At 41.2% G+C, this 15,715-nt stretch overlaps 1 protein-coding gene across 6 annotated transcripts in view; it reads left to right on the top strand.

Moving 5' to 3' along the window:
* The window catches only part of ACSL4 (acyl-CoA synthetase long chain family member 4), a 234,148-nt gene that overhangs the window by 128,042 nt on the left and 90,391 nt on the right, over window positions 1-15,715 (top strand). For all 6 annotated transcript variants that reach the window (XM_078688793.1, XM_078688795.1, XM_078688792.1 and 3 more), the window contains exons 5-9: window positions 1,059-1,168; window positions 1,511-1,649; window positions 2,403-2,553; window positions 3,640-3,763; window positions 13,098-13,169. In XM_078688793.1, coding sequence (XP_078544919.1) covers window positions 1,059-1,168; window positions 1,511-1,649; window positions 2,403-2,553; window positions 3,640-3,763; window positions 13,098-13,169 — 596 coding nt within the window. The remainder of the gene's footprint in view (window positions 1-1,058; window positions 1,169-1,510; window positions 1,650-2,402; window positions 2,554-3,639; window positions 3,764-13,097; window positions 13,170-15,715) is intronic.

The following is a 15,715-nucleotide window of genomic DNA, read 5'->3' as shown; positions in this document are numbered from 1 at the left end:
AAAATAACTTCTTCCGATACCTCCTGTCTCTTCCAAAAAGTATGTCAAATTATAACTGTCACATGGAATTAGGAATGGATCACCTGACGGATTTGATTAAAACCCAGCCAATTCTTCTTTGGAGGAGAATTTGGGCGACGCCAGAGTTGGGCCTAAACCGAGAAGTAATCAAGGACGTCAAGGCACTAGCCAATGTAAAAAGAATCAAATGGCTTGAGTACGTGAGGAAAACCCTGATGGACATCGAAAGGCCAGAATGGTATCATAAACCTGAACTAATTGGGAAAATCCCTAAGAAAGCCTTAAAAAATTTATGTATGGAACATTTTAACATCTTAAGGCTTGGGAACGAAGTCAGTAAAAGATCCGTGCTCGACCATCAGCCGCTGCTGACTACTTTCAAAATACAACCATACTTAACTTTCGTTACTCTGGGATTTGAACGCTTTGTCCTGACTAGATTCAGGTTTAACATTTTCCACCACCTGGTCTCATATCCGGAGAAAAATGACTGGAATAGAACTTTGCCCCCATGCCCATGTGACAATGTATCCACTCAGTCTACCTTCCATCTGGTACTATTTTGCAAACTGTATAAAAAAGAGCGTGCTAGATGGTTGAAACAATATTTGAGAGGTGGGGCATGGAGGCAATGTAGGCCGGCTTATCTAAATCTCCAACAACTAGGAAACCCTCTATGTATTAGCTCTATGTCGATGTTTTTAAAAAGTGTTTTGAAATCACAGAATTTATTATGAACTTCTCAATTATCGATTAATCACCCCAATCTGATTTAATATCCTTTTATAATTATTTATTATATGTATTCGGAATGTGAAATTTTTGTCTGAACTGCTTTTATGATTTTTAACAAAGGTGAAAATCGAATAAAGTACATTGAATTGAAATTGCACCTCAGATGGTACCATGTCATTATACTTAAAACTAGGCTCTTGTCACTTCTCACACTACATTGTCTCTAGAACCTTACATGTTCTGAATTTGATCCTTTCCTGGAGGTCACGGTTTCTCATGCAACCCCTTCTTCTCCTAAACAGTTGTAACTCTATATGCCACTCTTGGGGAGGAAGCGGTATCCTATGGTCTAAACGAGTCTGGGGCCTCGTATCTCTTCACCAGCACAGAACTTTTAGAAACCAAACTTAAGGTAAGGATGAACTCAAATGTGCAGGTGGCATTTGCAAATCTGTTTCTGTCCAGTAAAGAATGAGTTGGCTTTTATGGACCATTCCTATCGACATTTAATCAAGCAAATGAAAATGGGAAACTTAAAAACAAATACTGTGAGGAGGGATTCCATTTGGCCATGGATGTACAGTGGGTCCTCAGGATTTTACCCAGCCTTCCTTTTTTTCTGATAATGTATCATAACTCATTTCCCCTTTCCCCAATGTATGAGAATCCGTGCACATTAGCTGTAATCATGCATATGTTTGAATGATTCAGTTTACATTTTCTGTATGTGGTTGTCTTACATATGATCCTGCAGCCTGTGTTATCGGACATCCCAAGTCTCAAACATGTCATCTACGTGGGCAAGAAAATCAGTAACAGCTCAGATTGCCCACGAGGAATGGCGCTTCACAACATGCACGATGTGGAAAAACTAGGAGAGAAACCAGAGAACCGTAAGCGAAGACACTTGCACTTTTCCTTTAACGTTTTTATTAAACCTGTTTGTATCATTTGCTTGTTGCATTGTCATTTCTTTTTGATAAACTGCATCACAAATCGGAGTTAACGTCATCTAAACTACTGGTTAATAGTGCAGTGTATAAACACAGTGGTGATTGGTTTAAACCTGTAACTCTTACAGGGTACCTTTTTTAGTAAAACATTTCAGGAATGTCACCTGGTTGGTTATGTGTCTGTGTATGTCTTTGTTTGTGTGTGTCTTTGTGTGTGTGCGTGTGTCTTTGTGTGTGTGCATGCGTCTTTGTGTGTGTCTTTGTGTGTGTCTTTGTTTGTGTGTCTTTGTTTGTGTGTCTTTGTTTGTGTGTCTTTGTGTGTGTCTTTGTGTGCGTCTTTGTGTACGTCTTTGTGTGTGTCTTTGTGTCCGTGTGTGTGATGTGAATTGCTGATTTCACAGTGCTTTTCACATTGCTAAGAACAGGCAGTGTTTTTTTCTGGTTTCACTTAAATGATTTTCTGTTCTTGGCACTTAGTGCTTCATAGTAACGTCTGTGCACAAGCAGTTTTCTTGCAGATGGTAAGAAAAGCAAATGTTAATTTGGACTAGGGTTCTCAGTTGGGATTGAATGGTATAGCTGATTGATTTGCATCAGTCCTAGCGACTAAGATATCATAGGCACCTTAATGCGTTGTTTTGAATGCTAAGCCTCATATTTGGAAGGATTTATGCGCAACTTTCTTCCTCTTAGTGGACTTGCCATCAGAAAGACCTCTTCCTACAGACTTGGCAGTTGTCATGTACACAAGCGGCTCTACTGGGCGACCAAAAGGAGTGATGATGATCCACAGCAACTTGATAGCAGGAATGGCAGGCCAGTGTGAAAGAATACCTGGGCTGGGGTAAGTTTACCAAATTCCTAAGCTAAGAGTCCACTGAGTTTCAGATAGGTACTTTGGTTCAGAGGCCCTGTATGTCCAAGATATGATGGCATGTCTGCTTTACCATCTCCTCTTCACTACTACTTTCAATTTTGCTTGGCTAAAATTGAAATGAATATAAGAAGCGCCGCTACTTTCACTAGACAATTGTGGTGGTGCTTGTTTCATTCTTCCTGCATGCCGGAACTGACAGCTAGATGATGACATTTTAAATTAAAGTTGCAGGGTTCAATCCTGCAATTTCATTTTCCAGGTATCCCATTATAAGGACCCACTCACCATATTTAATTATTTCCACTTCTGCTCAGTAGTAGATTGTACTGATGGCTTTCTAAACCATTCAGTACACTCTCAACATAATTGGCAAATAGACGCTCAAATTAACCTAATTCATTTGGACTATTTTATGATAGCATTGATTATTTCTCTGACCATAGTTGGAACCTATTGTTTGGTCTACTGTCTTAATCTGTACACATACACACTTTGTTCCTTTAAACCTACACTCTGCCTCTCGTGAGTTATAGCCAGCCCTTCGTCACAATGGCAATAAATTGCAAATTACACTCTGTGCATCTGTGTATAAACTATATATAGGATATATATATATCGTGCTACTCCTGAAAAGCGCTTCAATGCCTCATCAGGGGTAGTAAGCGCAGATCAAGAGTGACGTAAGAATGGTCCTTAATGTTTATTTTAAAAACTATCATTAACCTGAAGCAGGGTGCAAAAGGTTACATTTGTTCAGCGAGGTGAAATCTTATGAGGGCTAGTGACCTAAAGGAGAAATTATTCCACTTATAAAGCAATTGTAAAATCCATCTTTGAGGCAGTGAATAGGGATTGTCCCAGATAAGATCATTCTACTGTGCTAATAAACTCGAATTGGCATTTGCACTGTAGTACTAAATATGTGAATGCGTTTATTTGTACAGTTGCCCTCAATAACGTACTTTTGGGCCACATTTATTTTTACTGCTATGACATAAATTACATTTTAGAAACATTTGTATAGTCTGATTTAATTAAGTACTTCTTTATTAGCCCAAAGGACACTTACATAGGCTACTTGCCTTTGGCGCATGTGCTGGAGATGACTGCAGAGGTTTCATGCATGACATATGGCTGCCGGATTGGCTACTCCTCTCCACAGACGCTATCAGATCAGGTAAAACAATATTCTTTGTCTTGAAGCTTGATAGCTGTGATTTACTTCATGGAGTTTCATTTATGAACTTGCATGCTTTCAAAGTTTCCTTGTTACTTTTGAACACATTACTAGCTGTAAGATCATATAATTGGCTTCATCTTTTTGAGCTAGAACTGAGTTCGAGCACTTCAGGGTGGTTGGGTGCTTGTTGCGGCTCTTTCTGTCAGAATTTGACAGCTAGTATCCCCAGCTCTTAGGGGAATAATTCCCAATAACTGCTCCACAGGTTTGGGTTGACATTGTAGGAGACCTTGCTCAAAAGTTGTAGACTACAAAAATCTGAGAACTCAAAGTTTGAGCAGCTGCTTTCTAATGTTACATTTTTGTTCTGTTGTAGTTCTCCTTGTTTAGCCTATTTCTCCAAATCCTCAAATAAGGCCATTTTCCTCCTTATAACAGAAACTGGCCTACAAAATTAGATTTTCTATGGAAATCAAATATTATTAGAATTATTCCTGCAATATTAAGGGCAGGTCCGTGTGATCTCACTCCCCTCAAATATAATTTTTCTCGTATGGCACATCCACTGCAAACAAGTCACTCCATGACACCAATTGATTGGTATTGTTCTCGCGTGCCACAGGATTAATCTGTCTGGGATCTTTTTTAATTACAAGCACTCTACCCCCCCCACCCCCCTGCCCCCAGGCAGTAGGTAGCACAGCAGAACCCAGCTGTCATTGGTAGACCAGCTCTCGTAACATGACTGGTGCCGGTACACTTTATATTCAGAGTAATGCAGTCAGCTGGGAATTCTCCACAGAAAATAAGCTCCTTCCGTATACACAGGAATGTCTCCTAGCAAGTATCTTCCTGTAGCTATTTTCTCAAAGCAGGCAAAGAAGACTTGGTGACAGATTCAAACCTCACTTTTTAATCCTTTGAGCAGGACTGTTTCTCTGCTAGTACATATTGATTTTTCACAAGGAGAGTAGACTTCCTTTCTCTACAGTTTTTCAAAGCTTGAACTGAGAAAATATTTAAAGACATATTTTAGCATGCCATCCAATCCTGCACCAGTCCCTTGTCTGTAGTTTAATGTCAGCAGTTCTGTGAGATTTACTTTTAGTCACAGGAAGCCTGCAGAGAAATTGGGTGAAAAATTAAAACTAGAGTACATCCTTAATAGAAAAGTTATTCCTAAAACCTGTATTCTCCAGTATTGGCTCTTTCATAGATTCACATGCTTGAATCTTTCCCCGTCCTCAAAGTGGGAGTCCCATGGTATTATATCAAAGCAATCATAGTAGTAGCATTGGCTATAATGGCACTAAGCCATGAATTTAATAGCCTATCTATGACCTTTAAAAAAAAAAAAAAAAAAAAAGACCAAACTTAGTCTACAACCAGTCAGACGACAGCACCCTCTAGAATCTTCCCCCCCAGAGGTTAGTTCACTCAGATTTTATACTGCACGTCATGTGAAGGGAGTCTCCCTGAGCTCTGCTCAGTTTATCCTTCAAATCTACTCATTCAAGAAACTTCGTCTCAGGTTGGGCAAATATTTCTTTCTAATATTCCCTTGGACATTCTGACCATGTCAGAATGTCCAAGGGAATATTAGAAAGGGATTATTCCGGCCATGTAACTTTTGGCAATAAAGAGACTTTATATTGATGATCCTCATAAAAAGTGCATTTATTGTCTCTATCCTGATCACACAGTCAAAGACTGTAAAACATGTTGCACCTTCTCACAGAAAATCCTCAAGGACAGAGAGGGAAGACTTCTGGTGTGGCTACAGGGGATTAAATCTAAAGAAAACCCTGTTTCTGAGGGGGAGAGTGATGATTCTTTTACGTCTGGCAAATCGCTAACCAGGGCTAGATCCTCTGATAAAGAGTCTTCTGAACTCCCTAAGAAGGCCCTTCAGAAATACCACCTTGAGACACCTGATCATTCTAAGAAATATCAGGAGGAATCGCATCATAGACTTTCCTCAAAGGTTCCTTCAGAACCTACTACGCCATCTGATAAACAAATGTCTGGCAAAAGGTTGTCTAAATCCCCTCTGTCTACGACAAAATAAAGATTTCTCCATCTTTTATTCTGTCGACGATGACACTGTTGATGCCGATCTCGTCGACGATGACGTCTACAATCACTATGGCGGCATAATAACGTTATCTCCGGCGTTGACAACCATATTTACATGTAGATTGTTGACGACAACATCGAAGTTCATTCCTCGGTCTCCACCTCCGTCGACTAAGCGTTCATCTAAGCGCTTGTCGACGACCACGACTAAGGAGCTTACTCCGTCGACAAAGACATCCATCTCGACGGACCTATTAAAAAAAACACTGTGGACAGTGCGTTAGTCGATGACCACATCGTCCATGACTTCAACTTGTCGATGGCTGTTTTGCCTGAAAAAACTCAAAAATCCTCAGTGACGGCTGATTTATCGTTGACAGAGGTCAAGAAATTTACGATTTCAGCACCTTTAACACCTCTGGTGCCATTATCACGCCTTTCATATGCTGACAAACCCAGTGCGATGTGATTCTTCCAGTTCACACATCCCTAAGCAAAGTTTTGCCTTTTCCCGCCAGCTCTGCTACTGGATGAAGAATCCAAAGATGATCTAGCCCTTCAGAATTATAGTAAAATGACAAGTTTGATCAATACTATGAAGACCATTCTCAACAATATCCTGCATATATGCCTCCAGATCTGCAGGAACTTTCTATCCAAATGCCTTCTTGACTTAGTAACCAATCTCTAAGGCATGGACAGGACTATTATAAACCATTCCGGAACCTGCTTCTTCTACACCTACCACTCAACTTTCACCATCAATGCCGTCTTCACAACCAACACCACCTCCTCTGCCATGCACATTACAAATTTCAGGTACTCCTCTGTCATTACCAATGTGGACCTGCCTGCTCATGACACTGACCTTTCGGATGGTGATCAAGAAGAGGAGGGAGGGATCAGGGATTGCGTATCCACAGTTATGGAGTGGGATGACTATATGATCACTACACCATTTCCCCCGGTTGCACCTCCATTGGATTCACCTCTGGACGATATAGGAGGTTTCCATAACATCATGTAAAGAGCAGCAAACTGCCTTTCACTACCAAATAGGCAGACTGTTTTCTTTACAATTATAAAGAACCAATTAGAACAGCGATAAGGGCTATTGACATTATAGATTTGATATGGCAAGGAGTACCTATAATGAAGAACCTGGCAACGGTGACAGCGGTTATGCCCAGATTCAATAATAAATGCAAGGCGCCGGATGATGCTCCTGCATGCCTAATTGGACAACCAAGACTAGATTCCGTCAGCAGTCAAGCAGTCCAGAGACGTTCCAGAAATCCTGCTACCCTTGTCACACCACCACCAGATCGAGTACGGCAGCGCCTTGACATGATTAGGAAGCATTTTTCCAGCATGGAGGCAGTTGGAGCAGCAAATTCTCTAGCAATTCCAGAATGATTTGACAAACAAATGTGGTTGGAAATTACACATTCTATCGACCTACTGCGAGAGAATGTTAAACCTGACTCCAGGAAGATTCTTCTAGAAGGCGAACAAGCTTCTTTAGAGATAATCGACTGTGCCGTCAATTCGATCTTAAACAGGTTTCCATCAACTGGCTAGGGCAGCAGTCCTTTGTAGGCAGGGCTGGCAAAAAACGACAACGTTCAGACCAGAAGTTCAGATGAAGGTCCTGCATGTGCCTTATGACGGGGAAGCATTGCTCGGAAAAAACATTGAAGAAACTCTGCAAATTATTAAGGCGGATACTGACCCCAGCAACTACCTTTTCGAGGAGCCACAGGAAAAAGTTCCTACTCTTACGGAGGAGGATTTCAGAATTATAGGCAACAATATCAGCCTACAATATGCGCAACAGTACAGACTGCCATCCTGCAGGAGCTTACAAACAATAGAAAACAATGATCTTCCCTTTCAGCTGGCTACCTTCCCCAAATCCAAGAAGCAACTAGGAGAACGCCTTTCTCATTATTTTCACCAATGGTCCATGATAACATCGGACAAATGGGTTCTGGACATCCTAGCTCAAGGGCATACCCTCTAATTCGTCCGCAAACCACGAATGTGCCTCCAAAATGGGAAGTTTTCTCCACATATGAAACAGCTACTGAAGGAAGTTACTATCATGTTGCAGAAAGGTGTGATAGCGAAGGTCCCGAAATCCCAGCGGGGCATGGGCTTCTATTCCAGTTTCTTCCTTATCAGCAGATTGGGACTCTGTCTTGGATCTTCGACAGTTGAACAAAATTGAAAAAAATTATTTTGGGTGGTCCCCTACAAGACATTTTACACCTTCTCAATCATGGAAACCATATGACTGCTCTAAACCTTCAAGATGCATACTTTCACATCCCAATCCATCACAGAGCAGACATCGGAGATACCTCAGTTTCCAGGTAGCCGGCACACACGATCAGTTCAAACTGCTCTTCTTTGGACTACGATCAGCCCTAAGAATATTCACCAAGTGAATTGCCTCATTTGCAGCCATCCAAGGCTAAACGGATATCAAATCTTCCCATATTTAGATGATTGGCTAATAAAATCTCCAACATATCAACAAGCCATAGCGGACATACTGCACTAGGCCTTATTAAAAAAAATTGGGTCTCATACCAAATCTACAAAAATTAACTCTCAACCTAATAACAACATTAATGTTTCTAGGAGCAGTCTTAGACACCCAGTCAGACAAAGCTTTTGCCTCTCCAGAACGACAAGATCCAACTCCTGACCTAAAGGTTTTGCCAAAGAAAGTCTGTTTCTGTCCTACTGTACAAGTAGTTTCTGGGCATGTGCTCCTCCTGCATTCCCCTGATAGCAAACTGCAGACTTCATATCCGTCCCCTACAGGGACAGCTAGACTAACCATGGCTACAAGTTTGGGGTCATTCGAAAATGTAATGTTCATAACCCCAGCAATGATCATGCACTGGTGGACAGTGTCCTCCAATATCTTTCGAGGGAGGACTTTTCTCTCTCAAGCAACAGATCTCATCCCTGGATGCGTACCTGGAGGGATTGGGTGCTCCTCTTGAAGAGCTTTCAGTCAGTGGCAAATGGACAACCTCCGAAAAAAGGATGCATATAAACTTTCTAGATCTGAAGGTTATAGCTTTGGCTCTGTTCTCATACCTCCCCTAAATTTCAGGCTCGTCCGTACTTATATGTATGGACAATACCACCAGCATGCACTACCTAAACCAACAAAGAGGTATGAGATCAGCTGATCTATCAGAGCAGGAGCAAACAACTTGAAATTGGGCCTTGCAACACAATGTACACTGAGGTCAGGAACAGGTCCCAGGAGTGTACAATGTGCTGGCGTAAACTTTGAGCAGACTGACAACCAGTTGCCACAATTGGGAACTCGATCCTCTAGTTCTACAGGACATCTTCCTTCGATAGGGCACACTGCAACTCTATCTTTTTGTGACCAAGACAAACCAGAAATGCTGATACTACGCAAGCTGGCATCCCGGTAAAGGATCGTGGGGAAATAACTTTTTGATCAGATGGTAGAAAATCTTAGCTTACGCTTTTCCTCTAATTTCTTTGATGCCACGAGTGCTTAAGAAAATGAAGAAAAGAACCATGCAGATTAATCCTCATTGCTTGGAAATGGCCCTGGCAATTCTGGTAAACTGAACTTCTCCTTCTCTCGGAACATCAAACCAATCAGGGGTTTATAAAGTGCGCTACTCACCCATGAGGGTCTCAAGGTGCTGGGTGGTGCAGCTCTCTGACAACTATCCATGAACACGGGCCAAGTACATCATCCCAATCCGACTTCTCTTCGTTTTTCAGCCTAGATCCTGACAACCATGATCTCGAAGCATTAGATATCCCCAGAGACTGCAGAGAAAACCTTTCTAATACGCTAGCAGACTCCACTAATAAGTCATATCAATTAAAGGGGAAATGTTCTGTATACGGTGTCAAAGAGTTGCATCCCATCCTCGCAACACCAGTGCAGATCTTACCTTCTCTTCTTCAGTTAGACAAGTCTAGCCTTGCACATTCATCAATAAAAGTGCACTTAGCAGCAATATTTCGCTTAATGAGATCGGGAAACTCATCCTTTTTCTGGTCTGTGAGAATTGTTAAACAGTTCCTCAAGGGTCTCTTTAGAGTTTTTCCACCTGTGAAAGAGCCTCCTCCTTGGCATCTCAATTTGGTATTAAGTCAGTTAGAACAAATCCACAAGACTCAATTTAAATATCTTCCTGAAAGGTGGATTTACTATTGGCACTAACATCAGCAAGAAGAGTTAGTGAATTGCAAGCATTCAGTATACAACAATCATCCATGCACTTAAAAAAGGACATAGTAATTTTAAGGACTAACCCTAATTTCATACCATAAGTACCTTTTGGATTTCCATCTTAACGAACCTATTGCACTAAAGACATTCTTTTCAAGCTCACAAACCATTGCAGAGAGATCTCTGCATACCTTAGATGTTAAAAGGTGTATTAAGCTTTTTTTATACAGCATTCCGTACATTTTTTATTACTCATTGCACCTTTTTGACTATTAACTATATTTGCATTATTATTGTATGCTAATATGTATTCATGTTTACTGCTGACTATTCTGATTCAAGCATGTGGCTCTATGAAAGATCCAATACTAGCGATCAAAAAATAAATTACTTACCCGTAACTGTAGTTCTCCAGTATTGGTATCTTTCATAGATTCACATGCGACCCTCCCTCCTCCCCTAGAGGCTCCCCTTTACTATTTGGGTTTATATTTATTCCCACTTGTGCTTGAAAATCTAAGGGAACTAGCCTCTGTGGGGGAGGTTCTAGAGGGTGCTGTTGCCTGACTAAGTTTGGGTCTTTTTTTAAAAAAGGGCATAAATTCATGGCTTAGTGCCATAATAGCCTATGCTACTAACTTGATTGCTTTGCTATAATACTGTGGGACTCCCACTTCGACAACGGGGAATGATTCAAGCATGTAAATATATGAAAGATACCAATACTGGAGAACTACAGTTATAGGTAAGTAACTTATTTTCTTCTCCCATAGCTTGTGCCATATACTCTAGCATATCTCCTACCCAACAAAAAGCAAAGGCGTTTCTCCACCTTCCAATGAACCTGTTTGTCAGAAGCTCCAACACAAATCTGCAGTCATTGGGGTTTGAAGTTATAAATTCGTAAATAATACGTGAACAAAATGACCATCAGAACTTTCCTGAATGAAGTACACTAATGCCTAAACCTCTCCAATTCTTGTGCCTACCCTAAAACCAAGGAAGCCCTTTTTTACTCTGAGATTTGCAGAGAATTTGAAAAGAAAAGTAAAATACGTGTACCAATTCAGCCTTCTGAATAGTCTTATGCTAAGCTACTCTGATGCAGAAAAAGCCATCTTAATCATTGCCACAAGTCTGAATCCGATTTTAAAAAATTTTTTTTTTTTACATATTTTAGAAAATGTTTGGAAAAAGCGACATCTTTACATATCCCGGATCCAGTGCCCAGATTGTGTTGTGCTACGCAGTGCAGCCCTAATCCATTGGGTACCAATGACACAAAAGCAATTTCTAGAAATCTTGTTATCTTCTGCTTTATGAACACTGAATTACTTGACCCACTTATCCTGCCCAGGGCCCTCCTGTAGGCATGGTAATTAGCCTTATTCTGAACTCAGAGGTATTCTGTCAATGCTTGAATTAATAGTGTAAAAGCTCTTTTGTGGAAAGATGATGCTGCTTGTGGAAATCTAAGATAAGAAGGTGATAGGGGGCATGTGTCACCCAAAGACAGGCTGGCTTGAAAGCCTCTCTCACTTTCCAAAAAACAGACTAAGTGGGTAAAAGGGCTTTTTAACGTAGGCCTTTCTAAAGCCACCCCGGCATCTTCAATTTAGAGATGCAATGGAGTGGACTGACCATCTTAAAGTTTCTCTTTTATGTAGAGGGGTGACTGGTTAGAATGGGACCAGTCCACGGATGGATTTAGTGAGCCCAGAGAGCTACTGTAAAGGCTTTCTGTGAAGCCGAATGTTTCTGAACCTGAAGAACGTCAGACAAGATTGTGAGGGTGGACCAAAGGGCAATCCTGCTGCTTCCTTAACAGTCAGGTTAACTGGCCACCAGCAGCCCACAGGGGCCCAGGCGAGCCACTGCGGTGCCTAGGAAAAGAGTGTGGTATGTAACCTGGAGATAACCAGCTTGACCAGTTCATGTTATGCCTCTGGCTTTGGTCCTGAAGAATGGTTGAGGAGCTTACAGGTAAACGACTTAATCCTTGGATCAACATTTTTTTTCACCATTGTGCATCATTGTGAATACTTGTGAATGATGTGCATCATTGTGAATACTTGTGAATGATGTTTTCGTCTAAGCAGGAGGCTTTCTTAATATCTAATAACTAAGCCAGTTTAGCTACAGTCTAGTGCACCATATGAAAAGCTCATTATTTTGTCAATGCAGAACGTCTGTTCAGCTGTTAAAATGTACGATTATATTGATTATACTAGTTAAACTCTACCTCAATGTTTGCTCTTAGCCTTTTGTTGTAAAGTGATGTTGGCATGCAGTGACCGTATTGTCATAGTAAGTGCGTATAATTGATGAGCTTCATGGAAAAGTGCAAGAATCTAGTGCCAAGTGATTTCCTTTCATCCAAGAGGCTTACCTGCTGGATACAGTTAAATGCAGGGACTCGTTTCCTCTTAAAACATTGTCATGGTCTAGTAATCGTCACTGAATGACTGTTGCGCCAATTTTGAAGTTGGCAACAGTCCATGTAACAGAGCTCAGCTTATCTGCCTACACTGTAAGTTTAGTGAGCGTATGGAGGTGCAAGCTCAAGAACCTGTGTTAGGTTAGATTGGGATGGTATTAAATAGCCTTATTCCCCACATGCTTTGATGTGTTAGCTGTTAACTTTGCTTCAGACCTAAAAGTGGAGGGTTGTTAAGTAACAACAGTTTCGTACTGTTGCAAGGAGTACTGATAGCGACCAGAACAGCAGACCATAACGTTGTTTCACAAATTCAAAAGCAGACTTGGATATATTTTAGATAGCACTGTACAATTATGAAGAGTGATGCACACAAAGTGTAGTAGTTTGCATTTGTTTCAGATGTAGTATTACAGGTCACACCTTCCAGGATAGCTAACAGCAAATGCCTGCCACGGGTTGGCACCTCCAAACATTCTACTTTACCTAGAATCCCAGTATGCAGTTTTGAATTGCTTTGCTCTGGAGCGAATTGCTATCAATTGTAAAAGGATTTTTTTTGTATTTTCTTTCAGGCAAGTAAAATTAAAAAGGGAAGCAAAGGAGACTGCAGTGTGTTAAAACCCACTTTGATGGCAGCTGTGCCGGTGAGTAGTTATCTTCATTCATTCTATATACATTCAATTTAAAGGCATTCCTTATACAATGCAGGTGTCTGCTACTGATAAGATATGCAGCTTATTGGAACTGAGTGGCGGACACTGTATATATTCAGGTACATTAAGAGGCACTCTACCAGTTATTGTAGGTGAGATTTGCATATTCATGGTTACCACATATGCAGGCCCTGCATCTCTTCTTAAGATGTGCTTTTTGATTTGTCCAATATATAATCTGTGGCCCTTTAGTTGTAAAACAGAATTCAAATGTAGATTATTTCCTTCTGCTCTAATCCTACTCAAGCAGTATATCATGCCCCCATTACACTCTACATTCAAAGATTTCTACAGGAGCCCTACACTTTCACCCTCTATGTATATTAATTGGCTCACTTTATCTGTGTCTTTGCTCTAAGGCATTTGTGTTACTCTGACAACACTCAAATTCCCATATCTCTTGATGAGAATGCTTATCATTTGACATGACTTTTCACAATTGTGTGCTCAAAGTGGTGGTGTGGATAAGTAACAACTCCCTCAATATGGACAAAACTTGGATCCTGCTTATTTTGGGTCATAATTCCCATTTTACCTTGCCAGATTATTTCTTGCCCACCCAGCTTTGACAAGCACCAACCCCAGTTTTTCTGTGTGGGCCCTTCGGTTCATGTTTGACCATCACTTGTGTCAGTAGTTCAGATGAACAAACTTGCTGCAGCCTGTTTTCATTTTTAATGTTTGTTGCCTAAAAATCTTCCCCACTTCACTTTTCCATTAGAATGATACAGTCAACTTTATAATGCCACCTACATTACTGTAATTCTCTCTTCCTGAGATCTCCAGCCTATATACTTTAGTGTCCTAACATTTACAGAATACAGCTGCCTGTCCTGCCCTTGTTTGGACTATCGGAGCATCCGTTTTTAAGGTGCTGAAGCCCATGCATTGGCTTCTCGGTTGCAGAGGATTTTTTCTAAAATTGCGGTCTGGTTATCAAATCCTTTCTTTACCAAGGACCTATCCATCTTCAAGATGAGCTCTTCACTACCTGCCTACTCATACCCTGAGGTCGTCTCTGCACGATTCCAGTCTATTCTGAAGCACTACTGTGCTAGGTTTGGGGGTGTGCTTTTTAGGTCTCGTGACCTATCCATGTGCATGCGCATTGAGCGGAGCGAGATATAAAGGGGCTTAAACAGAGCTTACCGAGATCGGGCGATTCCATGCAGTGCCCGTGAAAGCTCGCTCAATGCGCATGTGCATTGCCATAAAAAGCGCGTGCACAGACACCAGCCCCCCTCCCACAGTCATCCCCCAGCGTGCGCTGTGCCAACAAGCCTTTGAAGTGAAGCTTAGCTTCACTTCAAAGGTATCCGCTACCCCCGCCCCCTGCTTCACACGTTTCTCGCATTTCTCAATCTCCTCCCTCCCTCGCCTCCCTCGCCCTTCAGTGTGCCTTCAGCCTCCATCCTCTCCGTTTTGCACGTTTCCCCCTATGCTGCGCGCTCTGCCTCTGGTCTTCATCCATGTCCTTGTGTGCTAATCCCTCTTTTGTGTTCCTTTTTCACCCGTTTGTTTCTCCCCCATTTACGTGTTGCAATCTCTCCTGTTTGTTAGTTCCTACCACGTTCCTCTCTCTCTCTGTTTGCTCCCTTCTGTATTCCCTACACCAATACCATGGGAAAACAACCATACCCAGGAATTCACAATTAATTCAAAGGGAGACACTGGAATTCAACCCAAATCTGTTGCTGAAATCTTGAACGTTAGCAGCTTCTCACATTCCTCTCATTGCTTCCCCATCACAGAAGCTACAGGACGATAAAGAAAGTATATGGCATGTGCATGGTAGAGTGTGTTAGCGTTTTTTCTTTGTGCAAGATCCAAGACCATAAAGCCCTATCAGGTGGATTCAATTTCACAACTGACTCTGGTCAACCAATTAATACAGTCATTAAATGTGAAGCACATTAGGTTCCACAAGAAAGGCAGAGAATATTTAAGTTTCAAATATGAAGATTTATTAAAGGTTAATCGCTTAAAGTAAACAAAAATCAAGGTGGTATTGATTAATCAAAATATGAATGCATCAAATAATTAATAAATGTGCACACTTCTAGAGCGCATGGCTACTCAGAGAGTGTCCTGGTGCTGCAGGCAGAAGCAAATCAAGGGATAAGATCGTAACAAACTAAACAAGTGGGTTTTTACGAAAACACTCCTCATTCAGCATGTTTCTAAGATAACAAGCATTGGCATAGCCAATAGGTCTCGCCTTTGGGACCTTATAAGTGTTTATCCATGCAACAGTTGATGTTGTTGCACCAAGGATATTGTGCTGCACAACTAAATACTTATAAGGTCCCAAAGGCGAGACCTATTGGCTATGCCAATGCTTGTTATATTCTTGCCACAAATTTGCGGAGTTCACTTCCAGACTATCTCCATGCACACAATGAACTTTTCATGCTCTACAATGCTTTAAATACCTGGTGGTCCTCTACATCCTTGTGTTCCTTTTTATTATGGGTTTC

The sequence above is a fragment of the Lissotriton helveticus genome, chromosome 4_1, assembly GCF_964261635.1.
Source record: "Lissotriton helveticus chromosome 4_1, aLisHel1.1, whole genome shotgun sequence".
Classification (NCBI taxonomy): domain Eukaryota; kingdom Metazoa; phylum Chordata; class Amphibia; order Caudata; family Salamandridae; genus Lissotriton; species Lissotriton helveticus.
The sequence above is the reverse complement of the archived record's forward strand: the minus strand, read 5'-3'. Positions and strand labels throughout refer to the sequence as shown.